At 38.7% G+C, this 27,728-nt stretch overlaps 4 protein-coding genes across 4 annotated transcripts; 3 read left to right on the top strand and 1 right to left on the bottom strand.

The window, feature by feature from the left end:
* Positions 1–2,302: 2,302 nt before the first annotated feature.
* On the top strand, positions 2,303–3,773 carry LOC122036429 (ATP-dependent DNA helicase DDM1-like). Its single transcript, XM_042595736.1, has 4 exons — positions 2,303–2,450; positions 2,538–2,636; positions 2,711–2,812; positions 3,149–3,773. Exons 1-4 carry the CDS (start codon positions 2,361–2,363, stop codon positions 3,374–3,376), a joined length of 519 nt encoding a protein of 172 aa, XP_042451670.1. The 5' UTR covers positions 2,303–2,360; the 3' UTR covers positions 3,377–3,773.
* A 3,281-nt stretch (positions 3,774–7,054) lies between these two features.
* On the top strand, positions 7,055–18,778 carry LOC122036428 (sucrose transport protein SUT2-like). The gene is made up of 6 exons (XM_042595735.1): positions 7,055–7,679; positions 9,243–9,988; positions 10,061–10,124; positions 10,204–10,247; positions 17,366–17,535; positions 18,469–18,778. Exons 1-6 carry the CDS (start codon positions 7,166–7,168, stop codon positions 18,482–18,484), a joined length of 1,554 nt encoding a protein of 517 aa, XP_042451669.1. The 5' UTR covers positions 7,055–7,165; the 3' UTR covers positions 18,485–18,778.
* Positions 18,779–19,412: 634 nt separating this feature from the next.
* LOC122036431 (pentatricopeptide repeat-containing protein At3g49730-like) lies at positions 19,413–21,865 on the bottom strand. The gene has a single exon (XM_042595746.1). It carries the CDS (start codon positions 21,830–21,832, stop codon positions 19,958–19,960), a length of 1,875 nt encoding a protein of 624 aa, XP_042451680.1. The 5' UTR covers positions 21,833–21,865; the 3' UTR covers positions 19,413–19,957.
* Positions 21,866–23,050: 1,185 nt separating this feature from the next.
* Positions 23,051–27,348, top strand: LOC122036432 (growth-regulating factor 6-like). Its single transcript, XM_042595747.1, has 4 exons — positions 23,051–23,508; positions 23,932–24,138; positions 24,989–25,298; positions 26,210–27,348. The coding sequence occupies exons 1-4, from the start codon at positions 23,112–23,114 to the stop codon at positions 27,039–27,041; spliced, it is 1,746 nt and encodes a 581-aa protein (XP_042451681.1). The 5' UTR covers positions 23,051–23,111; the 3' UTR covers positions 27,042–27,348.
* The last annotated feature ends 380 nt before the right edge of the window (positions 27,349–27,728 follow it).

Here is a 27,728-nt window from a genome sequence, read left to right as displayed (position 1 = left end):
AAATTAGAAAAAAATCAAGAAAATGTAGGAACCTATTTTGTGTTCTAAAATCATGCTTATGTTAAATTTTCATACATGTGTTAATTTTAATTAGCCTGAATATTTTATTTGTATGCTTAAAATTGTCTAATTTTTTTAAAAAATTGTTTTGTATCATTTCTTTTCGAAATTACTTAATTTTTTTTTGTGAAAAAGCATTTTATTACTTATTTGTAGGAAAATTTTTAAAATATTTTGACCGTTAAATAATTTTCTATGAATTTTTTACCAAAATATTAATTTTTAATATTCAAAATTTTCAAAAAGTTAATCTTCAAAAATTTAATTTTTTTAAAGATATAATTTCCGTTTTACATACTGAGAAAATGTTGCAAGAATTTTTTAGCTCAAAATCTATTTATTAGGCATTTTTTTACAAATACATCTCTCTGTATAAAATAATTTATTATTATTTATATTAATTTTATTTATTCATGAAAATTTTATCACTATTTTGGATAAGTATGTTTAATCGTTATAAGATTTTTTAGAATTTTTCAATGATTAAAAATAATTTTAAAATTATTTCTTCCAAAATTAATTTTTAAATCATAAAAATTCAATTTTTCAAAAAAAATAATTCCCAAAATTTTTTCTAAGTGTTAGTCACTATTTGTGTAACTCTTAGAATTTGTACCCCTACTTTTAATGTGATCAAAAGGGGAGAGTTATAGATTAAGTCTAGGAGGAGGTACATTTTACTTTGCATATTAAGTGTTTTAATTTTGCATATTTATTAATTGCATAGCATGATTATTAATTATAATTATTTTATTGTTTTTTTTAAAAATTTTTAACCCTAACTTAACTTGGGTTCATCACATACAAAAGGGAGAGATTGTAAGTACCTCGTGTTAGTTTTGATGTGCTCAACCAAGTCAAGTTAGGTCATGTGTATTTGATTCTTGTGTCTAAGTGTGCAAGAGCTTAGGATTACAAGAAGTTGACCGGAAGACGCAGTGTACGAGAAGGGTGGCACGCGAATCGAGTTGACAGGCTCGGTGCATCTAGGGAACGAGAAGCTGTGAAAGAGTACGTCGGTGGAGCGAGAAGGACGGGCGAGGATGAGAAGCCGGAGCGGAAGGCTGCTCGAGGAGAAGGTCGGAGTTGAGTTCGAGTAAGCTCAACTCTAAAAGGCCGGAGCATCACCCAAGCTATCAGAGACGAAGTTAGTGATCGGAGAAGGCGTTGGACGATCAACATGAAGCTGATCGATCCGAGCGCTCGGACAAGATGGTCCGAGTGCCTAGAGTCTGGACCACCAGGGTGCCCAAAGGGCGCCTAGTCGCAGTAGATCACTTTTCGGGTCCACGTCAGTAATGGTCCGGGTGGTCGAAAATGGTCTAGGCGCTCGGACATGAGAGAATTTTATTTTCCAACCAAATCATGGAGACAGAGTTTGCTTCGCTGGGGCGCCCGGACCACGCCACGTCAGCAAATAGTCATTTCTACTAGTGAGCCTATAAAAGGAAGCCTGGTGCTCGACATTCCATACAATACTTTTTGTATTCGAAGTTGTTATTCTGTTCTCAAGTTTCTATGCTGTCAATGTCCTGTACGAGGCGCCTCTGACTTGTGTCGAAGGAGTCTTTTAGTTGAGCTACATTTGCCTTTGATTAGCAATCTCCCCGGTTGCAAACCAAGTAAATCTTTTTATCTTGTACTTTTATGCATTTTAGTTTCTTTTATTAAAGTATTTATCTTAATCAAAATCGTAAGTTTCGAGAAGGGTATACTTGTTTTTTCAGGGCAATTCACCATCCTCTTACCGGCCGCTCGGGACCTACTACTAACGTGGTGTTTATAGCTTTTTTTAAAAACTTTTTATTTCAATGTCTATTAAGTTTCCTGTGTGTGGCTCATTATCAAAACCATCAAGCCTTTGTTATTATTAAGGGAATCAAATCCCTAAAACTTGTGTATATAATTCTTTTAGATTTATAGCTTGGTCTTCTTGGTTTCGGTTAGTATTGTAAAATTAGTCATCTTAACCAGTTGACCCAACATATATAGTTCCACATCGATAACATTCTGAGTTTTCTATCTCCAGTGGCAGTTGAAAAGTAAGTAAATTAAGGTAGTGTTAGGACAAAACATAAACAGGCATCAATTTAAGTTGTATATTATTCATTAAATGTAATTTCTTGAGATGAGTATTTTCATATGCTACGGTTTGTGTTATTAACAATTTTGATTATGGTGCTTCTTTGATTATTCTGTTTTTGTTCATCGTGTTTCATTACATATAGATCCTTGATTGTATTCTTATTCTCTTGTCTATTCAATCACAGATAGAGACTTTCAATAACGAGAACAGCAATATGAGTATTTTTCTTCTCAGCACACGAGCTGGTGGATTGGGCATTAACTTAACTGCTGCTGATACTTGTATCTTATATGATAGTGATTGGGTAACTTGCTTATTCTCAAATTTTTCCATCATAGTTTCTGCAATGTTGATTATTGACTTTGGTTAACTGACTTTGCATGGAACCCAGAATCCTCAAATGGATCTGCAGGCTATGGATAGATGTCATAGGATTGGACAAACACGACCTGTGCATGTGTATAGGTTGGCAACATCGCATTCTGTAGAGGTAGGAAAAGCATGAACCATCATCCTTCTCCTGTATATCCTACATAAGATAGCTTATATTTTTTGTGCTTGCAGGGTCGGATTATCAAGAAGGCTTTTGGAAAGTTGAAGTTAGAGCATGTAGTTATTTCTCAAGGACAATTTCAGCAAGAGAGGATCAAACCTAATACATTAGAGGTATAGCTTATTCTATTATTGTTCTAGTCTTTGATCAGTGGATTCACTTTGGTATTACAATGTCCCAATGCAATTGAGTAATTGTGGTTTGTTGCCTTTGTTTGCACTAGAACTTTACTTGGATCTGCAACTCTTCATGAAATTCCTTAGTATCACACTGAGAGCTATTGAGTTTGCAGTTCCATTTCCATGCAGCAGAATATTCTAAAAGCTTAGAATGCTAACTGCTTTCTAGATTTACACAACTAAAGAAAAACTATTTTGCCTAGTGACACAAGAACCTTAAAAGCTGACTGTTTAGTCTGTTTGCACTAATCTAGTTCACCATATGTTTAGGAATCAGAACTACTGGCACTGCTTCGAGATGAAGAAGATCCTGAAGATAAGCTGGTTCAAACTGACATCAGCGACGATGATCTATTGAGAGTCATGGATCGCAGCGATCTAGTAGATCCAAAGGATGCCAATGGGGCATCTGGTACCCCTCTTCCTCTCAGAGGACCTGGTTGGGAGGTGGTATTAACTGCCAAAAGTGGAGGTGTGTTGTCGGCGCTCGGGAGCTGATTGCCAATTGGAGGGTGGTTACATCTGCTTTTTGTCTGGCTGTCAACCTTCAAACTTTGTCCAACCAATTCTGAGCCTTTCCGTTGGGATGCATCGTTCTCTAGTAGAGATGTGTTCGTGCGTTGCAATTTTGGCAGTCAAAGTGGCATGTGCAACACCCATCGATATTTATGTAGTGCACATCACTCCTGTGCTTACGAGCCTCCACTGGCTGACTTGCATGTTTCATAAAAACGGAAACTTTGGTCTGAGTTCCTCGTCAGTGTCTCTTATGAATTGGTGCTGTCGTCAATTCTGATTTTAGATGTGGTCTTTGAAGATGGTGATTTAATTTTGAAGGTGTGGTCTTTGGATTTAAATGCACTCATTTTAATGGAGCTTGAATTTGGCCTTAAAATATTCAACATTATCATTTTCATTTAAATTTTTTCTTAATTTAAACGAAATTAAAATTAAAGAGCTAATTCGCTATATTTCTAAATGTCAGATGCTTGAGTATATACTTTGCAGTGCTTCCATTATCATTAGCAAGAAGGCGGCCAAGTATCTGTACGCGAGAGAAACAACATGAAAGACTAACATAAAGATATGTATATTGCACAACTCAGTTGACTATGTTAAACTCTATACAATGCATGTGCAAAAAAACAAAACCTGCATTGCATGTCGATGAAGTTGAATTGTATGCAGAGGAACAAGCCCGTCCCTGAATTGGGCAAATACATTCAATGAACCATTTGCAACCATATGAAAGAGAAGTTGAAGTGGAGTGCCTTGAGTGCACTACCTGTTGCAAAGGGGAAACGGAAAACAAATTTCACTTTAGATTCACTTTAGATCCCAACAGGGGTTGAGTATGGTATCTTCTGCGACCAATAACAGTTCCATAAATAGATGACTAGGGATCACACACACACCTATTGTCCGGCGTCCTCAGAAAACCTGGCATCAAATGGGGCGGAGGCATGGGGATGTCCTGCGGCGGAGGCGGCGGCGCCCGAGCCATGCTGGAGCTCAATAACGAGCCATCGGACAGCCTTGCTCATCTGCTCGAGTCGGACGGCGCTAATCGGTGTGATCCCAGGGGTCAGAGGAGCAAGATGTGGGCAGGCAGACGAGCAGGGAATGGCATAGTGCGAATGCCCTTTAGTCCCACATCGGGTGCTTCTACGGCCAATGGGATGGAGGTTCTTTATAAATATGCGTCTAGGTTAATGACATTTCTTTAACCCGTCCTGTCGGGGTTGAGGATCGACTGGTCTATGATCGTATAGAGACGGCCGGTCGTGCCGACGCCACGATAGCGAACACTAATCTCAAAGGCGAACGGGGCGCATCCTACTTATGGTGTTTCTTCGTTCGTCAATTTTTGGATGGGCAGCCTTTCGTAGGCGCCCTTTAATGATTCAATATATAAATATCTTAGTTAGTTTTTGTTTCATAGTGCAGGTTCTTTATTGTTATGATTTAAAATATTGTATTAATCATTTATTTAAAAAATAAATTGAAAGGTTGATAATTTATCTTTATTAAACCGGAGAGCAGATCTTCTGATCCGCAAATTGCGGACCAGGGGATGGTCCATTACATGTGGACCTTTGATTTGAATGAATCTTATTTGCGGATCAGGGGATGGTTCACTACGTTTGTATTAATCATTTATTTAAAAAATAAATTGAAAGGTTGATAATTTATCTTTATTAAACCGGAGAGCAGATCTTCTGATCCGCAAATTGCGGACCAGGAGATCCCGCCCCATTAAACCGTGAGCTTGATTAATCATTTATTTAAAATAAAAATTGAAAGGTTGTTAGTTTATCTTTATTTGTTCTTATTCAAAATAATAAATTTGTCTTTATTAATTTAAATTAATTAACTTTTATTTTCAATTGTGTTCATTATTTGTACGATTGATGAAGCCGAGTTAAGTTTTGGAGTAAGTTTGTTTGAAGTTTTAGAGTGTTTTAAGTTTGTGTGATAATATAGATTGCGTTCAATTCATTTACAATTCTAATTACTAGTCTCAATATCTATTGAAAAGTTTAAATCATTTAGGATCCTAATTATTTGATTAATTCATCCTTTTATTGCTGCAGTCTTTATCTATTTGGATTATTATTCTAATAAATTTTGAGGTTAATTTTTAATAGTGTAAAATGTAGTGAATGCCCCTCTTGATTTACCCCATTCTTTCTATTGTTAGATCTAATTCAATATATTGTTGTAAATAGATGTGATTTAGTATTGATGAGTTTTAATATATATATATATATATATATCATAAAAATATTTATTAGTTGTTTAAACAAATACTTCTTTGTTTATTGCACGTTTACCTATTATCTAAATCATGCAAAGGGACTTTAAAAATGATCAAATCAGGTATCTCATACCCATTTTGTCCCCTTACATATTTCCCAATGGATTGCTACATTGAGACATTTTTTTAAATCTTATTTATGTTAAAAAAATTACTATTATTAGTATATTATATAAAATTATAGTTGAGAACATGGATTTAATCAAGGGAATTAAACGAATAAATAGGATTTAGTTCTATTTCATTTTAAATTATTTAGGTTCGATATTGACTTAAATCGAAATCTAATTAGTTTCGATAAATCATTGCTCTCAATATATTGTGCCAAATTGAAGTTTGAGATCATGGACATAATTAAAAGAAGTAGATAAACATATAGAACTTAGTATCATTTCATTTCATTTCGAACTTTTTATATTTATTAGTTGATTTTAATTAAAATCGACTGATGAAGTTTTGAATGAAATCGAACGAAGTTTTATGTCTTTGTCTAATTATTCTGATTATATTTATGTTTTCAAATTTTAATTTAGTACAATACATCCAGAGTAATAATTTTTTAAATATCAATTAAATTTTTTTTTAAAAATTAATCAATTATTATATTGTAATAATCAATTCGGCAGATTTATATAAGTTAGTTTTTGAGGAGCCCAGAACGCGTCTCGAAATGAACTTTCTACCGGGGACCACACATCATTGTTCCTCTAACCATCCTTTACCCACATGGAATATGCTGATATCCTTCCAATAACGTTACTGGTGAACCACTCGGTGGCAATCGGCAAGTCGAAATGGCTTTTGTATTTTTCGTCGCCCTGCTCCTTCGAGTGAGACTCACTCCATAAGCCGACTCCCAGATTAATAAATTCGTTGGTCTGGAATCTGAATTACTTATTTTTGTAAAATTAACCAATAAATTTAGTTTATCTCAAACTGGCCCTCAATGCAAGCAAGTGTTCGTAAATTATTGCTGTCCGTGTTCAAGCCGCCGGTAATTTTAATTGCATAATACTACTACTACTACTATTATTCAATTGTATAAACTAAGATTTGTAAGTTGATTATAAAAATTATGAAGATGGAGGCTTCTTGTATAATATTTCTGCCGGCCAGGATCACTCATCACCTTCCGTGACCGTGGGGGCCTCCCTGCTCACAAGAAAGTGGTTGCTTACAGCTTTTGCTTACCGCCAGGTGGGGGAGACGCGGGGCCCGCGTCCTCTCTCAGCGACGAACAGGGAGGGCGCTACCCGGCCATATTCCTTGTGCTGAGCTTTCCACAAATCGCCTGTGGGCCCGTTTTAATCGGGATTAAAGAGCGATTCCGTATCTTTTTCTCTTTTCGTTTTCTTTCCTTTTCTAAGGGTGCACTCGCACTTGCTCTGAGTAGTGTAAAGTGTAAACAAGCCAAGTGACGAGAGGAAGGGGGCGCTTAATAAAGAAGTGAGAGGGGAGTAGGGCTGACGATGACCTTTCCCGGACGGCAAAGGGCGGAGACGGAGTCGGTGGCTGCGGCTTGCGGGGATGCGTTACTGGCGCCGCCTCAGAAGGTCTCGCGGCGGGTGCTGCTCCGGGTGGCATCGGTGGCGTGCGGCGTGCAGTTCGGATGGGCGCTCCAGCTTTCGCTTCTCACCCCCTACGTGCAGGAATTGGGGATCCCCCACCAGTTCGCAAGTCTCGTGTGGCTCTGCGGCCCTCTCTCCGGCCTCCTGGTGCAGCCCTTCGTCGGCCACATGAGCGATCGTTGCGCTAGCTCGCTAGGCCGCCGCCGGCCCTTTATAATCGGCGGAGCCTTTTCCATTGCTTTATCTGTGCTCTTGATCGGCTACTCCGCAGATATCGGCCGCATTCTCGGCGATACTGGCGGAGGGGAGACAAAGTACGGGGCGATCGCCGTGTATCTAGTTGGGTTTTGGCTGCTCGACGTGGGGAATAACACTACACAGGGCCCGTGCAGGGCTCTTCTTGCAGATCTCACAGGTTCATCAATGTTTATCCCTCTCGTTTGATCCTTCTTTAGTTTACTATTTTTTTTTCCTTTCAACTTTTTCAAAGGTGGTTTTCCGATTGCCGGAAATCCTCCTTTGTGACCTTGGTTGTCCGTACGCCCTAATTTCGCCTAGATTAAGACTAAGTAAAAATGTCGACTGACTTCCGTGGTTGCTATTGACATATCCTTCAGAAAGCGGTTCTAGTTTGGAAGCAGAGAAAATTTTCTTAATTTGGTGCAACCTCAAGGGCCGCTCGTGGATGGCTGTAGCAGACACTGAAGTGGGTGCTTTAATCTGTTGGATTGTGATTCGTAAGATATAGGAATAGCCATGTTAAGGACCGCTTATATCCCTCCTTCGATCCCTTTTGTTCCTTTTCCATCCTCCCAAGTTCCGAGAAACATAACATAACAGAATTCTAAGTTCTTGTAAAACTTCAACTCGATCTTTTAGTTTTTAATATTACTATTTTGTCAAAATAAACTACAAGATTGTAGCACAACCATGATTATATAGTCAAGCATATAAGTTAGCTTTGTGCATGGTTGATTATAGTAGGATTGATGTATTGGTTGTTGGGAGTTGAACACCCTCATACACGACAAAAAATAAGAATCTATTTTAACTCGAACATGGAGCAGCAAAGCATAAGATAGAGAACAAAATAAAAGACAATAAGATGACAATATTTTTATATGGGTTGACATGATTGCCAATATCAATGACACAACAATAGAAATCTCATTAGGTATCACCAATCTTAAATGCTGCACCCACCCACATCACATTGATGCATACATAAGAGAAGGTCACATACATAAATGCATGCATAAATGAGATTGTGTCCAAGAGTGCACATGACGATTGGGAAAGGGAACATGTCTCCAATTTGATGTGTGACTGGAAGGACCGGTTAGCACTATCACTAGTGAGTCATGTTGACCAAATCTGGAACATCAGTTGGGTTGAAACAACAAGGAGATAGGTTATGAAAACCATAGCCATGCTAGGGTGTATTGGTCTTGCTTCATGTTATTTTCTACAAATCCCATGATGGCTGTTGGCTCTATAATCATGGTTAGGGAACTACCCCCTCACCCCATTGGGTCAGCGTGGCTCTTACAGGCCTTAGAGCAAGATCACTGAGGACCCCTGAAATATTAGCTGATCCTTTGTATTATTTAGGCTTGTATCCTTCAGTGAGCAAGCCTAAAATTAAAATTCATATTTGATTCAATTAACTACTGAGCCACGATCAAATGAACTTTGCCCTTTGAGCTGCTCATGAGTGTTTGTCATGTTTGCTTCCCAACCACTTTTTCACTATCTAATTTTAGTTAGTCCATAATTCTCTAACTGTTGTACCATGGTCCAACCACTGCTATGATGCAGTAGTTGAGATAGCCTCTAATGAAGAAATTGGTTACAAAGTCAAAATTGGACAGTAGCATCATTTATGCAAGTCTGATCCTTTGGCAAAGAAAAATATGAATCCATAAACCTCAATAAGCTAATTAATCTCAAACTTTTCATGTTGTTCCTGCAATTTCAGGGAAAGATCATAGGCGAACTCGTGTAGCTAATGCTTACTTTTCTCTCTTCATGGCACTGGGCAACATACTTGGCTTTGCTACTGGTTCTTTTAGTCATTGGTATAGCATACTTCCCTTCAACGTCACTTCAGCATGCAGCATAAGTTGTGCCAACCTCAAATCTGCTTTTCTTCTCGATGTTGTTCTTCTTTTGATCACTACTTGTATTAGCGTGTCATCAGCCAAGGAAATTCCTCTTTCTTCTGCTAACAGAGTTACGACTTCTGTTGGAGATTCATTAGTGCAGTCAGATAATGGACATGAGGCTTTTCTATGGGAGTTAATTGGCTCTTGCAGGTATCTTACGCTGCCTATTTGGATGGTTCTCATTGCAACTGCACTTACTTGGATAGGTTGGTTTCCCTTCACCCTTTTTGATACTGATTGGATGGGTCGGGAGATTTACAAGGGAAACCCAGATGAAGGGCAAATGTATCAAACTGGAGTGAGAATGGGGGCTACTGGCCTCATGTTAAATTCTATTGTTCTAGGTTTTACTTCAGTGGTTTTGGAAAAGCTCTGCAGGAAATTTGGTGCTGGCTTAATTTGGGGAATTTCCAACATTGTCATGTTCTTTTGTTTTCTTGGAATCCTTATATTATCTTCTCTGGCAAAGAATACTGATTACCCACCAAATGGACTTCCTCCGGGTGGTTTTGTTATTGCTTCACTTGTTATTTTTACAATCCTCGGGGCACCTTTGGCTGTAAGTCATTTTTGTGACTGTTCTTGGTGTCAGTGGAATTCCATTGCTACTTGTTTAACTATTATTTTGCAGGTCACCTACACTATTCCTTATGCAATGATTTCTGCACGTATAGAGCCTTTGGGGCTTGGCCAGGGTGGATGACTCATCACTTCTTTCTCATGCAGTTTTCTTGTTATGTAATTGTTTGGCATTAACACCTTTTATTGCTATAGGGTTGTCGATGGGCATCTTGAATCTGGCAATTGTTGTACCTCAGGTAGACATTTCCATCTGCATTCTTCTTTTATTCATGGAATAATGATTAAATTATGATTGTTGTTGTAAACTTGCAGTTTTTACTGTGTGATATTCTCTCATCCTTCATTTTATTTAGAATTTAAGGAAATCAAGACATACAGTTGTTTGACTTTAATAAGAGATGCAAAACATTTATAGAGGATAATCAATTAGGTTATAACATAAATTGGCTCTTCACGTGCTTCATCATGGTGGCGTTGTGGTCCATGAGGAATATATTGGAAGTTTTTCTTTCTGTTAGGGGGTTGTCCTAGTGGCCCATAAAATGAATATGCTTCATCAAGGGGTTCAAAATTCTATTGCTAACTTTAGATCTGACATCAAAATTCTGATGTATACCATAAATCTACAAAGGTTGAAGGGGATATTGGGATGGATTTATCTTTAGCTGGGGATAAGCAGGAATATGTGTCAAAAGTCTATGCCATGTCTCTTTCGTTCGATTGTTTCAGCTTTCTAGAGATGTTTGACACTGCAATGATGAATAGTTGTGGAATTTTGTTGAAGAACTTTAGTGCCCTTTTAATTTCTGTTGGTTTTTATTTTGTCATTGTTGTTAAAGATAGATAATGATAGATATTATCCTGGTCATAAATAGATTAAGTTTTTTAAGAACAGGTTTTTATCATGCTAAAGCTTTTAAGAAGCTTTGACTGTAATGTTTACAATCTTTAGGGAACTTTAAGCCATGTTTCCTACCAAGTAGCTAGTTAGAAGCATGTACTTGAAAAAAACACTCATATAGGAAAAAGATTGAAAATAATTTCTATTTCTTTAGGGCATGTTTCCTATCAGGTAAGGAAATAAGAAGTCAAGATTTTCCCATTAGCACTTTGAGAAGAGGATTGGAAAGAAAATTTTAAATTTGAAAACTATATTTGATAAAATTTTATAAATGCTATATATATATATATATTAAAAATAATTTTATATTTTTTTAATATTGAATTTAAGATTGTTGACGAGTGACTCATATTTCGATGAAGGTTAATATGAGGGATGTCATGGAAGAAAAATCTGTGAACATTTTTTGTAATAAAATTCTGTTAAGATTTTATATAATAGAATTTTGTTATGTTTTTTCATAACAAATTCTGTTACGTTTTTACCGGATCTGGGGTTTAGCAGTATTTATAGGGATCATTGTAAACCCATTGTATAACAACAAAACACAAGAATCATTAGATGTGATTCTCTTGTGTAGAGAGAATTCTAATAAAGCTTTGGCCTTTTTGTGGAGTAGGCACGTCGCCGAACCACGGTAACTCTTTTTCTTTCTCTTCTTCTTCGTCTTCTTCTTCCACGTGTTTGCTCCTTTTGTGCATCTTTGTCTTGTTGCTCCGTGCGATCTCTTTTCTCTCTTCCTCTTCTTCCGCGATTTAGAGGTTGAGAGGTGTTGCCCTCTCTTTGCGCAACAATTGGTATCAGAGCTATAGGTTTTGGCGTTCTTGAACATGTCGGGGCGACTACCGAAGTTTGATATGGTGAAGTTTGACGAGCCTTTGGATTATGGCGGAGAAGAGTCGAGGACGATGGTGCAACAAGGCATGGTGAAGGCGCTAGGAGACGGAAAGCGTGGAGTCAGTTAGGAAGAACTTAGGCGAAGGGTGGCAACAATCGGACTTTGTCTTACGGATGACGTGATGTACCATGTCATGGACGAGGAGTCACCGGTGGTAGTTTGACAAAATTTGGAAAGTCGGTACATGTCAAAGTCATTGACAAACAAGTTGTATCTCAAGCAGAAATTATTCGGGTTGAAGATGACGGAAGGAATCGATCTGAGCCAGCACATCAACGTATTCAACCAGATTGTAAGTGATTTGGCGGATTGATGTGAAGATCGAAGACGAAGACAAGGCCGATGTTGTTGAATTCTCTACCTTTATCTCCTACGTACGAGAATTTGGTTACTACGTTAATGTGGGGTAAGGAAACTCTCAAATTGGAGGAGATTACAAGTGCGTTGCTAGGTTTTCACCAAAGGAAGAAAACAAGCGATGAAATTTCTCAAGGAGAAGGACTTGTGGTAAATAGCAACCAAGAGTGTGGTAGGAGCAAATCTCGACATGGATATGACAACAACAACAAGACTCGTTCTAAGTCGAGAAGGAAGAAGGTGATCACGTGCTACAAATGTGGAGGCAAAGGTCATATCAAGAGAAATTGTCCGAGATAAAGAAACATGTTGCAGAGAACAAAAGTAGTTTGGCAAAGTCTGCAAACATAGTTGAAGAGGAAAACTCGAGAGCGGTGATGGAGATATGCTATCGGTTATGTCGAGTTCGGAGCAGTGACGGATGCATGGATTTTAGACTCTGCGTATATCATATGACTCCAAACAAGGATTGGTTTGACACCTATAAGGCAATGGATTACAGTTCAGTGTTAGATGGAAAATGATACGTCATGCAAAGTTATTGGCATAGGGAATGTCAGAATCAAGATGTTTGATGGTGCTATTAGAACTTTATGTGATGTCGAATATATACCAGAGCTAAGAAGAACTTGATCTCACTAGGCATACTGGATGGTATTGGTTGCTGATCCGTGGTAACGAAGGTTCAAGGGAGCTCTAGCGGTAATGAAAGGACAATAGGTAGCAGAAAACATCTACAAGTTGATAGGGACTACAGTTGTAGGTGGAGCCGTCTCGGTGGAGTCTGAATCAGACAGTACTGTCTTGTGGCATATGCGGTTAGGACATATGGGTGAACGTGGGATGCTAGAGCTTCACAAGAGAGATTTGTTGAAGGGTGTCAAAACGTGCAAGCTTGAATTCAGCAAATTCTGTGTTCTTGGGAAACAGAGCAAAGTGCAATTCAAGACGGCAACAAACAAGACGAAGGAGATTCTGGACTACGTACATACGAATCTCTGGGGACCGGCCAGTGTAGCATCACGTGGAGGGCACTTGTATTTTATGAGTTTTACTGATGATTTCTCACGAAAGGTATGGGTATACTTTATGCGTCACAAGTCAGAAACTTATGCAAAGTTTAAATTGTGGAAAACTGAAGTGGAAAACCAAACCGGAAGAAAGATCAAATGCCTTAGGTCAGACAATGAGACTGAGTACACGGATTCAAAGTTTCAGGAATTTTGTGAGCAACATGGGATAATGAAGCACTTCTCGGTTCGCAAGACACCTCAGCAGAATGGGGTAGCGGAAAGGTTGAACAGGACAATCATTGAGAAGGCAAGATATCTCAGGCTGAATGCAGGGCTTGCAAAGAATTTCTGGGCGGAAGCAGTTAACATGACATGTTATCTCATTAATAGATCACCAAGGGCAGCACTAGAAGGCAAAGTATCAGAGGAAGTGTGGACAGGGAATCAAATAGATTACTCTCATCTTCGAGTTTTTGGATGTCCAGCCTATATGCACATATCTAGTGAGGAAAGATCAAAGCTGGATGCAAAGTCAAAGCAATGCATTTTTTGGGCTACCAGAAAGGAGTTAAAGGCTTCAAGTTTTGGGATCCTAAGGCAAACAAGGTGGTGATCAGCAGAGATGTGGTGTTTGACGAGAAAGCTATGTTACAACGTACTCAGGAAGAAGGAAAGGAAACACCACAAAGCAACATAAAGAAAGATATTGTGCAGGTGGAGCTAGAGACTCATGACTCTGATGATTCTAGCTCAGAGCACACGGAGCATCACACTATAGCTAGTGGTAGAACGAGACGAGTCGTAAAACCACCCACTAGATACGGATTTGAAGACTTGGTATCTTATGCACTTATCACTAGTAGCGGAGACCCTACATCTTTTCAAGAGGCGATACATAGCTCTGAGAAGGACAGGTAGACGGGTGCTATGGCAGAGGAGATGGAGTCGTTGCATAAAAATCAAACGTGGGATCTAGTGGAACTTCTTGAAGGAAAGAAAGCTATAGGGTGCAAGTGGATATTCAAGAAGAAAGAAGTAATGTCAGAGGGAGAAGAAGTGAAATTCAAGGCTCGGTTGGTAGCAAAGGGGTATTCACAGAGAAAGGGGATTGACTATGAAGAAATTTTCTCTCCAGTGGTAAGACATACGCCAATTAGAGCGGTATTGGCTTTGGTGGCACATCACGATTTGTATTTAGAGCAAATGGATGTGAAGACGACATTTCTTCATGGAAATTTAGAGGAGCAGATTTTTATGTCACAACTTGAGGGATTTAGTCAGCCCGGACAATAGCAGTTGGTTTGTAAGTTGAAGAAATCGCTCTGGACTGAAACAATCTCCTAGGCAATGGTACAAACGTTTTGATTCATACATGATTCAAAACGGATATAGGAGATGCGAGTATGATTGTTGCATATATGTGAAGGGCTTTGAAGATGAATCACTGATTTTCTTACTACTATATGTAGATGACATGCTCATTGTTGCGAAAAAGATGAGAGAAGTTGACAAATTGAAGAGGCTACTGAGCAAGGAATTTGACATGAAAGATTTGGGAGAGGCCAAGAAGATTCTTGGGATGGAGATTCACAGGAATAGAGCTGCAGGGAGATTATGATTGTCTCAACGTAGTTATATGGAGAAGGTGCTGGATAGGTTCAACATGAAGAATGCAAAGTCGGTGAACACACCCCTGGCGCATCACTTCAAGTTATTCAGTACACAGTGTCCAAAGACGGATGACGAGATCCAAGAAATGTCAAAGGTTTCTTATGCCAGTGCAGTTGGTTGTCTGATGTATGTCATGGTTTGCACGAGATCAGATTTGGCGCAAGCAGTTAGTATGGTAAGCAAGTTTCTCTTAAATTCTGGTTGACCACATTGGGATGCAGTGAAATGGATTTTCAGATACTTGAGAAATACAACTGATTATGACATCATGTTGATGAGACAACCAGAAGATCCTTTAGTTGCTGGGTACGTAGATGCAGACTATGCAGGAGATTTAAATAACAGGAGGTCTACTACAGGATACGTATTCACTGTGGCAGGAGGACCTATTTGTTGGAAATCTATGATACAATCTATTGTTGCATTGTCTACTACGGAATCCGAGTACATGGCAGCAGCTGAAGCAGTGAAGGAAGCTTTATGGCTTACAGGGTTGGTCAGAGAACTGGGTGTTCAGCAAAGTGGAGTCAAGTTGTTATGCGATAGTCAGAGTGCTATCTATTTGGCGAAGAATCAGGTGTATCATGCGAGAACCAAACACATTGATGTGAGGTTTCACAAGATTAGAGAGTTGATTGCTTCCGGGGAAATTCAACTTGAGAAGGTTCACACTGCAGACAATGTTGCAGATATGCTGACAAAGCGAGTGACCACAGAGAAGTTTAAGCATTACTTGAACTTGATCCATATTTTTAGATGCTAGAGGAAGGAAGCTGTGATCCAGATGGAGTTTTGTCCAGATATTCGTATTCTTCGAAGGGGTGAATATTCGCCAAGGTGGAGATTGTTGACGAGTGACTCATATTTGGATGAAGGTTAAAATGAGGGATGTCGGAAGAAAAATCTATTAAGATTTTTCGTAATAAAATTCTGTTAAAATTTTATATAACAGAATTTTGTTATGTTTTTCGTAACAAATTATGCTATGTTTTTACTGGGTCGGGGGTTTAGCAGTATTTATAGGGATCATTGTAAACCCATTGTATAACAACAAAACACAAGAATCATTAGATGTGATTCTCTTGTGTAGAGAGAATTCTAATAAAGCTTCGGTCTTTTTGTGGAGTAGGCACGTCGTCGAACCACGGTAACTCTTCTTCTTTCTCTTCTTCTTCTTCTTCTTCTTCCACGTGTTTGCTCCTTTTGTGCATCTTTGTCTTGTTGCTCCGTGCAATCTCTTTTCTCTCTTCCTCTTCTTCCGCGATTTAGAGGTTGAGAGGTGTTGCCCCTCTCTTTGTGCAACAAAGATACATTGCAAGCAAGAGTTAACTTTCCAATCAAATCAGATAATTTAATAGAGGAAAATTGGGGAAGGACTTCTCTAGTCTTTTCCTCCCCTCCCTCATTTCTTGCCAACGGAAACAAATGAAAGAAAAAAAATTGTTGGATAAACCTTTCTATCGTCTTATAATTGTCTTGCTTTCTTTCTCTTTTGGGAAATACAACCTAAGTCCCAAATGCCAAGATGAGGATTCTTAAAATATGCTTAAATACCAAGAGATCTCTCACTGCCTTGGCATTTTGAGTTTAATTGGGAACCTTTTGTAATTTAATATGGTATTAGAGCCAGACCCTCACTTCTAAAAATAATCTTGGACCTCTTATAAGTTATGTTAAAAAAGGTTGAATGTAAGAAGAGAGCATTAAACTCTACCTTTAATCCCACATCTCAAAATTAGGGTTCTTAAAATGTACCAAGTATCAAAAATGTTCCCCTACCTAAGGCGCCTTATCATTTTGAGTTGGATTGAGCTCCCTCTTGGATTTTAATAACCTCATCCTGAAAAGCTCAATTATTTGTTTTTAAGAAAATCTACAAGTAATTGATTATTTTGGTTGATCTTAGTTGAAAATTGTTATATCAACAAGATAATAGGTAAAACTAGAAGTATATCTTCTTATGCTCATCTCTTATCACTTTCATTAATACAATACTTTTTTTGAAAGGCAAGAAATTAATTAATTAATGTACCACAATTTTTACAACTTGTTTTAAATGTAGGTAACTTTTAAAAAATTTCATATGTAGCACAACGTACTCTAAAGACACTTTTTTTTCTTCAAATATAACATTTAAATTTCTATCAACAGACAATTAAAACAATGACATGGCACTGATATGATATTAGAACAGGTCATCATGCATATCAAAAATCAAATATGGCTATTTAAAAGTGGATTTGTTTGGTAATGCTATGAGAATTTTTTATGTTTCCCGGATCCTATATTGATGTGTGCAATTTGTTTGTTGACATCACTTCATTTTAACCATTAGAAGATGGAAACTCAGCGTTCTGTATTTAGAAAAGAGTACATTGTAGCAGCTATGAAAATTTTTAAAGGTTGTGATTATATTTTGGAACAAAGTGTAAATATTGTGCTAGATTAATTAATTAATCATATATAAAATTTATTTTTATGTTTGATGTGTACTTACAAATTGTCCTCTATCAGATGGTTGTGTCTGTGGGAAGTGGGCCTTTGGATCAGTTATTTGGAGGCAGCAATTCACCAGCTTTTGCTGTAGGAGCAATTGCAGCTTTTGCTAGTGGACTTGTGGCAATTGTTGGTCTACCTCCTCGATCCATCACTACTCGTACCACAACTCTTCGAAGAGTTCAGAGATAAGTATTTCTATTTTTAACAGCTCCATCTAAATTGCAAAGTGATAGCTGCTGCACACAGAATTTACCTGCATATATGCTGTTTCTCCAACTTAATGTGATCTTTTCTAGTTTTCTATTTAAAGTTGTTTATTGCAGTTAACTCGTTTGAAAGAACAGAAACTAAAAGTAAGATGATTAATTATTGGATAGAGAAACTAATAAAAAAATTTCTTGCTTAAAAGCAATTTAAATGACCTAAGTGTTACCAATAGTCTCGGCTAGAGATCAAAGGAAGAAATCCATATCGTCAACCTTCATTCATGTCAAATGTATGTTGCGCTAAGTTACATTCTCATCCCCAAGGAATTAGTCCATGTGAAATATATATTATGTAGTGCTGTTTCGGGTTCAAACACTGAATGTCTTATAACGCTAGTCTTGTTTTCTGAATCCAGAAATGTATGTTTTGTTCTTACTATTCATGAAAAGGCTTATGTTAATAATGAGTCCATATATTTTTATGGTAAAAAAAGAGGACTGAGAAGGTTAGATAACAAGACAATTAGGTCACATCACAAGAAATGGTGCACTTGGTCCTACTTCGAGTTTAAGATGAACCCATTCTGTCCAAAATTACCTTTTCTTTTCCATGTTTTGTCCTGAGATTTTTAGCAATTGAAGTCATCTGGAAAAATCTATGGTAAAATATAGAATGATGGATTTTACACCAAACTAAATGTTCCAGTATGCTCAACCATACATCCAAAAAATCCTTTCTAAAATCAAATATCCATCTGCTGGATTTTGCATGCATGATTGCATGTGTTTTCTTCAAGTAATGATCTTTATTCCCAACAAGATAAGACTAGTGTTTTCTTTGATCCGATCATTTGATTCGTTTGCTTTGTTTTCGTTGATTATGACAACTGATAAACGTTTGGTAATTTACAGGAATGTGAACACATGATTGGCGTTTCTGTGATGTATTGTTCTTCATTGTCTCATTTATATAGAGATGGCAAGGCACTTCGTGGAAGCCCTGTTGTATCTGGAGATTGTTACATATCATTCAAGAACATCGAAGTTGCTGTTGGTGATTTGGTCAATTTTGGTCAGATGTGATGACCTCCAGCCCCAGATTGTTGTTAATCTCCCTTATGCAATAAGAAGCATTATATGCTAGTAAATTTTCGTGCAAATTGCTTGTATCCAATAATTATTTTCTGGTTCAAATCAAAAAGGAATTCCTTTTTATTCTTTATCCATCTTATTCTAAATTACGTGTTCTTGTTTTGTTATATGAATAGTTCAGCTTGCTGCAAGTTCTCAGCAGCTTGGCGTGTGGAAAATAACACTCTAATCACTCAAAGTCTGTTTGTTTGAAACTTGTCTTGCCTAATTATATTAGGCCAGTGCTTTTTAGCTTCGCGGATAATCCAGTGTCTCCCAATGCTTAGTTTCTCTGAGTGAATTGTGTCTGATCTGATTCAACCCAGTTTCTTAATTATAGATTGATTCTGTACTATTTTGGCAGTTGGTTTCTGTGTTTTGAAAAAAGTGATCTACTGCCTATTGAGCATTAAATCTAGCTGTCAATAGTCTCATCATCAAGTTAACATGCATGACGACAGAAGCTAGGCCATGACCAGAAAACATCCAGCTGCTTGAAGTTGCTCATCAAAATGGCTGGAGGTGATCCGAAGTGGGTTGAGAGAGGAGGGTTAATTCCCTGGCTGGTTCTGCTCGTGGGAAGTAAGCTAATTCTAATTGTTAAAGGCAAAACATATCATATTTACACTGCTCTAGCCTGTTATCACAATTAGCTAAGGCTAAACATAAATGGTTCATTAACGAGGAAAGAAGAAGAAACATGGTTTGATTTTTTCTTGAATAGGAAAAACTCCCTATATGTCCCAGCTGCCATCAGCTCCAAATGATATCGACTGAGAACAACATTGAGCCAATCGATGGAGTTATTGAGTAATTTTTAAAAGGCCAGATTGTCCCATACACCAATATTATTTGACCAATATCACAAACTCTGCTTGGTCTTGCATCGAGAATACTAACAAGAATGATCTCCACTTCTTGGAAATTAAATTAACCGAGCATTGCAAGGGACTCGAACAATTGAGTGGCCAATATCCTTTTTGTCTTTAAATCAAGATCCCACTACAGAACAGGTGGTGACAATACTGAGGAAATTCTGAAGCATTGAGACTCAGATCTACTGATCCACAATTTGAGAATGTCGGAAGCATGTAACTTATTCGCCTTCCAACTTCATTGAAGGGGAGAAGACCTCCATGGTGTTAAGCAGGACACAATGTGTGCCCGATGAAGGCGGCTAGAAACTATGAAAATGACATGAAATCCAAGAGGACAATAGTAATTCTGCAAGCAAAAATCCAGTAGCAATTATATTTGAGACTCTTTTGGATCAAGGAATATAGGTTTCTTCATCGAAAGGATCTACTTGATTAGAAGGATTCCTAGAGTGTTGGTGATTGAATCTTCGTCCATGACTCTTCTCCTTTTTTCTTTTTCTCTTTGCCTTAGCCTGTGCTTTTGCCTTCTCTTCAAGGTCTCTCACCCCTCGTCTCTTATACATTTTGAAAGTAATGTGCATTTCCTCAGCCATTTTCCTCACTCTCTCTGTTATCTCAGCAGCAATCAACCTATTGTATAGTTTTTTCAAACCTTTCATGAGCTTTGCAAATGTGCTTGGTTGCGGCATCAACCCGGCATCAAGCATATTCAAACAGTAAAAGCTTGCCTCTTTTACATGCTTTCTTGAGAGCAAAGCATGAATCCATATAGTCCAAGCATAAACATTTAACTCACAACCATTGTTCAATATGCAACTCCAAACCTCCTTAGCTAATTCAAGCTTCTCATCTCTTAATAGCGCATTCAACAAATCTTTTAAGATGCCATACTGAGGTGTGGTAAAGAGACCTCGTCCGACCATATCTTTGAAGTATGTGCATGCCTCAATTAATGATCCTTGCTCGACAAAACCATGTACCATTATCACAAATGTATCAAGTCCAGGACTGAGCCCACTAGCTTCCATTTCGTTCCAGATAGTTATGGCTTGTTTGAGCTCCCCAAGCTTGCAGATCAATCTTATAACAATGTTATAGATGGATAAATCAGGAAGACAGCCACTCTTTGACATTTTGCTCATGAGCTCCAAACACTCCTCCAATTTGTCCTTCTTCTCATATGAAGCAAAAAAGTGGAAGTAAGCACTTGGATCAGGCCTCAATCCTTGCTCAACCATTGCATCGAGGAACTCATAACCTCGATCGAGTTTTCCTGACTTACAAAATCCACTAATGAGAGTCGAATATGTCACGGCATCAGCAGCACAACCATTACGCCTCATTTCCACAAACATTAGCATAGCCTCGTCCATTCTGTCTCTTGAGCAAAGCGCCTGGATCAAGGTGGTGTATGAAACAACAGTTGGTTCACACCCTCTACGCCTCATCTCTTTCAGAAGCTCATAGCCATCCTCCATCTTACCCGCGGCGGCAAAGCCACCGAGCAAAGTGTTGAAAACAACGACATCGGGCTCGAATCCGGCATCTTTCATCTGAACCAACACAAATTTAGCCTCCATGAGCTTCCCCAGCTTGCACCAACCGTAGAGGAGCGAGGTGAAGTGCTTCAGGTTGGGAGGGAACTGCTCCTTCATGTCTTGGAAGAGCGAAGCAGCTTCTTTAACACTGCCTTTCTTGCAGAGGGCGTCCAAGAGGCAGCCAAATACATGCTCATCGGCCTCGCAACCGTACTTAGGCATTTCATCGAGCACCTCGACGGCCTTGGCCACCATGCGGGCGGCAGCGAAGCGGCGGATGAGACCAATGAAGAGGTCGGGAGTAAGGAGGTCGGGGGTCTCGCGCCGTATTTCATCGACGAGGGCCCAGGCGGGGCCGAAATGGCGCATCTTGGAGAGGACGCGGACCATGGCGCGGTGAGCGGCGGGGGACGGGTGGTGATCCGGGTGACGGGAGGCCCAGGAGAAGTATCGGAAGGCGAGGGTACCGGCGTCGCCGCATCGGGAGATGACGCGCTCAACTAGGCCCGGGCGGAGTTCAACGCCGGAGTCACGGAGGGCGAGGGCAAGCTTGGGCGGCCGCGAATGGAACTTGCGGAGGATGCGGTAGGTCCTCTCGACGTCCGCAGAGAAGCTGTCGACGCCGCCCTCCGCTGAGGAGCTGACGTCGCGCCGGAAGGTGAGGCGATGCGTCGAAGAGAGGGTTCCGGGGAAATTTCTCCGGCGACACCTCGACAAGATCCTCTGCATTATTTTTATTTTTTCGCAACTTTCCCGGAAAAATCCCACTTAAATCCTCAGCGTCCAAAATCGAATGAAAATGATGTCAATTTCACAAATACGATAAATTTAGAAACATTTCCATTTAATTTGAATTCGTTATAATTCTTGTGCTGTTAACCCTAGTCCTCTCATAACGGTGTGATAATTAAGACATATTACTATATAAGATTTTGGGATCGAAACTCAATGTGTCCAAGTATGCCTTCCCCTCATATCTTGTCACCTACACTAATAGTTAGTAGTCATCTGTAATTTACTTTCTCCGTGTTGACTTAGGGACAGATTGGTGAGGACGTTGAGGATGAGCGAATTACCTTTGCCACATGTGTTGTTGACCCTAGTTTTATTGTAACAACTATATTAATTTATAGAAACTATAGTTATGTTATTATTTTTAGTTGACATCGTATATTTAAATCAATGATCACAAGATAAATAAGTGCTCATAAAGATCCATCTAGACGACTAATATTCTTGACTTTATTTTTTGTTGGAGGAACAAATTCTAGTATAATATAATTATATAAATTTAAATCTTAAATATCTTAATTATCTTTTTAAAGACTCAATTATTGTACCCATTTTGGGGTATAATTATTATGTTGTTGCTTTTATTAGAAATTATATTTGTTTAAGTTTAGGATAGTATTATAAAGTGGTCATAGTTACTTAGTTCCATAGATAGTTTTATCAATTGTTTATAGAGTTAAGTATTTTATAAATCAATGCTATTATTAGGGTTAAGAAAACTATTTAAAGTAACTTAAATTTTAATAGTATATTTTAAAAGTATAATTTTATATGGTGTGAATTTTTAAGAAGTCAATTATACAATATAATAAAAGTTATTAATGTTTTATAAATTAAGTTATTCTTATTGATAAATAAATTAGCAGAGTTGGAGCCATGGTATCCTTATTATTAAGGGTGTTCTTTTGAAAATGAAAAGAGAAAGGTGTTGTATGTAAAAACTCTTTATTACTATTTACCTCACCCATCCAAAAAAAATCCACCGTAAGGGAATGATAAACCAAAATCCATAGTTTCACTCAACTCCCTGGCTAAAAGTCCACCCATTAAGTGAGTATCTCCACAACTCTTATAGTCGTTCCATAAATATCCTCGCTCCATCCCTTCCCCAAAAATGCTTCCTTCCCCCTTCCCCTCCGCCTCCTCCGCCTCCTCTCGTGAGCACATGGCCTCCCCTTTCATCTAGTTGCAGGCTTAGGTAGTCACGGAAGGGACAATGGACTTTAACGAGGCTATTGGCATGGGTGTCTCTTCTGAAACTGTTGTTGGTGGCCTCCTGTCCTGCTCATCCTTGCTTCCGGACATCGAAGTCAGCAGCCCAAGTGTTCCCTTTGGATCCGTTCTGCAGAAGCACGAGAGACTCATGGAACACGACGACTATGATCGGAGGTCGGTCAAGGCCGGGCCTGAGGCATTGGCCGCAGCACCCCCAAAGGTGACTCCTTTCCTCCTTAAAACCAACTCCTGCCCCCTATTTCCCTATGGAGGTCAAATGCTCAGTTTCTCGTCGAGGTCCAAGAGTGAGATGGTGGTCGGTGCTGATGGAACTTTGCCTTACTACGACCAACCCTCATCGACTTCTTCTGCGCAATGTTACATCCCTAGGAACGCAGGTAACTCATGCTAGTACGGTAACGGCCGTGGTGGTTTTTGTTTCGGAGGTTTTTCTATATCAGGGGTTGATAATTGATTGGAGGGGGGGTCTTGTCCTAAAGTTTTTGATCCTTTTATTTCGAGTCTTGTCAAGGAAAAAGTTGGCTCCTTTATAAAGAAAGTTGCAAGGCGAAATGAAGTGTATCGAGGAGAAAGGCCAATAATTCTTTCCCATTTACCTTGCTACTTCCCTCTACTCACACATCTAAAACGATCGGTAAAGAAAGTGGAAAAGAATGATATTTTGTGATCTAATTTTTCCAACTTGGTGTCTATTCGTCTGTTAATTCCTTCGCTCTTCTCGTTATCTTTCCCCTATCTCATTTGATATGCTTCATCTTGAGGATGCTTTTTTCCTCACATTTATTTTCTTCCTACTTCAGGTATAAGCTCACATGCGAACATGCAAGGCGTTCTGGCGAGGGTCAGAGGACCCTTCACTCCTTATCAGTGGCTGGAGTTAGAACACCAGGCCTTGATCTACAAGTACCTACTTGCAAATGCACCCATACCAGCTACTCTGCTCGTTCCCTTAATGAGAAACCCGAGTGCTTCCGGGTTCCCCCTGTCAGCTGGGTCTTTTGCTTCAGGTAGTTATTGGACTTTCAATTTAGCAAAAAGAACGGTTATCTACTTATCTTGCGGAAATTTTGTTGCCAACACATATATTGATGCATGCATTTTCTAGCTTCAAGGAAGTATTATAGTTTTAGGATCTTCATTAGCTCTCTGACATTTTTAGTTGATGGCAAATGAGTTGCAGGTGCTCATTTTGATAAACATCACAATCCTTTTTGGTTATCTATGCCTTTGAAACCTCTTCTTAGTACATGAAAACTTTCAAATTCATAAATGTACTTTGTGAAGATCTTTCATGCTTCTTTTTCTTCACAATACTTTATGAACGGCTTGCTATGGATAAAAATGAATAAAAAAGAAATTGGAAGTATATGTAGGTTTATCTTTCTACTCTAGCATGTTGCAAATTCAGTTCTAATAAGCATTAGATAGTAAATTGGTGTTAATTTTGTAAATGCCCCAAGATGAATCTGTTCAATCTAAAATGGCAAGACCATAAGTAGCATGCCCGTGATTGCCTCACTTAACAATGCGAGACTAAAGGGTGGAGTTTCATCCTCTCCTCACTTTGTCTTTTCTCTCTTTAACATTTTCCTTTGTCTCTCACATTTCACTAAGGTGAGAAGCAAAAGGTCGGGAAGTGGCATTGATACCATGTGAAGTCCATTTCAATCTGAAGTATCAAGATGCTTAGATGGAGATCTCTTTGATTTTATGCATGTCTATGATGGCCTTACCAATTTGTAACTATAATGCCTGAAGTCTTTGTTCCCACTCCTTCCTTTTGACTCCCTTTTAAAACAATTTTTGGTTGCATTTTCTTTCTGATTGTTGCAAGTGGTTGGGGGTCTCTCCATCTAGGTTATTCAAGAAATGCTGATCTAGAGCCTGGTAGATGCTGTCGCACCGACGGGAAGAAATGGCGATGCTCTAGGAATGCAGTTGCTGACCAAAAGTACTGTGAGCGACACATGAACCGGAGCCGCCATCGTTCAAGAAAGCATGTGGAAGGCCAGAGTTGCCATACTGCCAAAGTGATGCCTGACGTCACATCTTCTCAACTGACCTCAGCTGTTCCTGGTGCTACTTCTAGTACTCCCACAGTTTCACAGCAGCAGAGTAAAACCTTGCAGTCAAACATCACAGATCCACCCCCTGTGCAACTAAAGGAGTAAGTAACCTTAGAGATTAGTTTGGTTTGAGCTTTCAATCTATAGCATAGAGATCTTGTTGAACCACAATATTTGTTGGGAGAATTTGTGAATTAATGGGTTCCATAAGGATTAATAAAACAGTTAAGTTTCATAATATGTTTTAATTGTCGGGCTGATCGATTTTTTCTGAAAGATGGATATATGAAAGCATCAATGACACTTACAAAAAAGTATTTCTAGTACTATACAGGAAAATTGAACTTTCACTTGAAATTCTCACCATTCTATCAGTTTAGCCTGCTTTGTTTTGTTGAATTTTGCTTGCAAGTTCCTGAGCTTGGGAAGCCTGTGATATTCATTGATTACAACATATTTACTGTTGAATATCTTACTGTAGATCAATCAAAAGGACAACATGAAGTTGCACCAAACTAATAGCAATCCTTGGCTAGAAATACTAGTTTGCATGCCTGTTCATGGTAGAAAGAAATTATGAAATGTCAAAGGAAAAAAAGTTAAGTAAACTCTTGCAAAGGAATGCTAGAAATCATTCTAGTTCTTGAGTGTAAACTTCAAAAGTTACAGGCTAAGTACTATAAAGACAGTTGTTGTGGAATTTGAAAGAACTGCTGTTTTGATTGTGCTTTATACACTGTTGAGTAAGCTTATATTGATATACATCATGATCCAAATTGATCATGAGTCAGGATTCTGTAGGTTGTACTAAATAGACTTCCTTCACACCCAGCATTGAGCTTAAGATATCTCTCCCCCCTAGATATGGTTGTAATTTTATCGCCTTGTCTATTAAATTCCAGAAGCAATTATTTGTAGATCTCTGAAATTCATAATGTGGTTGTCTTAATTCTATATAATGCTTAATGTGCTTCCTGAAAACGGCCTTTAAATCGTTCTTTTGAATATGCAGTTCTGTTGAGATCTGCAGGATGCTGAATAACAAAGAAGTTCAAGATGATTATGCCCAGAATCCAAAAAGCATCTCCATGCCGAGTCCTGTTGAGCAAAGGCCTGTTAGTAATTTATATCCTTTCGCAAAGCAACACACTCTACTTGAGGGAACCTCCCATGGAAGAGCATTTGGTCTCAATTCCAATGATTCACTTTTTAATACTATGAGGAGCTCATTTTCTGTTAACATTAGTTTTACTTCCGTTTCAATGTTCAATGACCAGCATCTCCAGTCCAGTCCCCATCGGCACATCATTGATGACTGGTCCAAAACCCAGTCTGAAGTCTTGCCTGCATCTTGCCCTGAGGTTGAAGAAACACTGTGTGATAGAACCAAACACGCCGTCTCTATTCCAAAATCTGGCTCTGATTTTTCATCTTCCTCCTTCAACAACAAGCAGGCACTTTCACCACCAAAGTTATCAAGAGAATACAACCTTGGACATGCGGGTCTAAGTGTAGGGGTTCTAAATGACGCGTGCCAAATTCAACCAAATTGTAGACCAATCTCCTGGGAGGCTTCCATGGCTGGACCTTTAGGGGAGGTGCTGAAATGCACTAGTTGCAATCCGAAGGATCAAGGAAAGAACTCTTCGTCCCTGCATCTAATGGCAGATGACTTGGATTCGAATACACGAATGGATTCCTCACCAACAGGTGTCCTTCAGAAAACTTCATTTGCTTCACTGTCTAGCAGCACAGGAGGTAGCCCCATGGCTGACAACTGCATGGTTCATGAGGGCACAAGTAGCTTGTTCAATGACCTCCTTGGTTCAACTCTTCTAAATTAATGCCCCTAGCTATCCCCTCATTCTGAGATGGCACAATGGAAACTAGAATGCCTGATCAGAATGCAAGCTGTAGACCTAATGGAAACAGTGTTGACTTAGCATTCCAGTTTGTTTATTTGTTTCTTGCTTGTGTACAATTAAGTTATATGCATCTAGAGTTTACTGAATCCCCAATCTGTTTAAGTTTGATGATTTGGAGGCATTTGGATTGATACTGATCTGATGCACTTTGTATTTACTTTGTGATGGCTGTTAATCTTCCTCTTCTGCAGTCAGTCAATTGGAAAATGGTTTTAGCTTTTAGTAATTTGCAATTGTTATTGAGTAGCATTTCTGAACTGAGTGTGTTGCTTGGTAATGTCTGAAGTTTGAGAATATTACTTGAATCATTTTGTGCATAGCTCTACCCTTCCTATGTTTCTTATATATATATATATATATATATGTGGATGTTTTAATTTGAAAAAAATCGTAAGTATTTGGATGATAGCCTGAATGTTCTACTGCTGCACTATAACTCCGGGGGCATGAATGCTTTAATTTGAGAATGTTACATGAATGTCAACTAATATATAGGGTAAAGTTAGAAAACTTCCTAATCTTATAACTACATATTTTTATGCAAATCACACCACTGCATTGGAAAACATAGATATGGTACCATAAGATTTGCAATGCACGTTTCTT

The sequence above is a fragment of the Zingiber officinale genome, unplaced genomic scaffold (genome assembly GCF_018446385.1).
Source record: "Zingiber officinale cultivar Zhangliang unplaced genomic scaffold, Zo_v1.1 ctg161, whole genome shotgun sequence".
Taxonomy (NCBI): Eukaryota; Viridiplantae; Streptophyta; class Magnoliopsida; order Zingiberales; family Zingiberaceae; genus Zingiber; species Zingiber officinale.
This window is presented reverse-complemented; position numbering and strand designations above follow the sequence as displayed.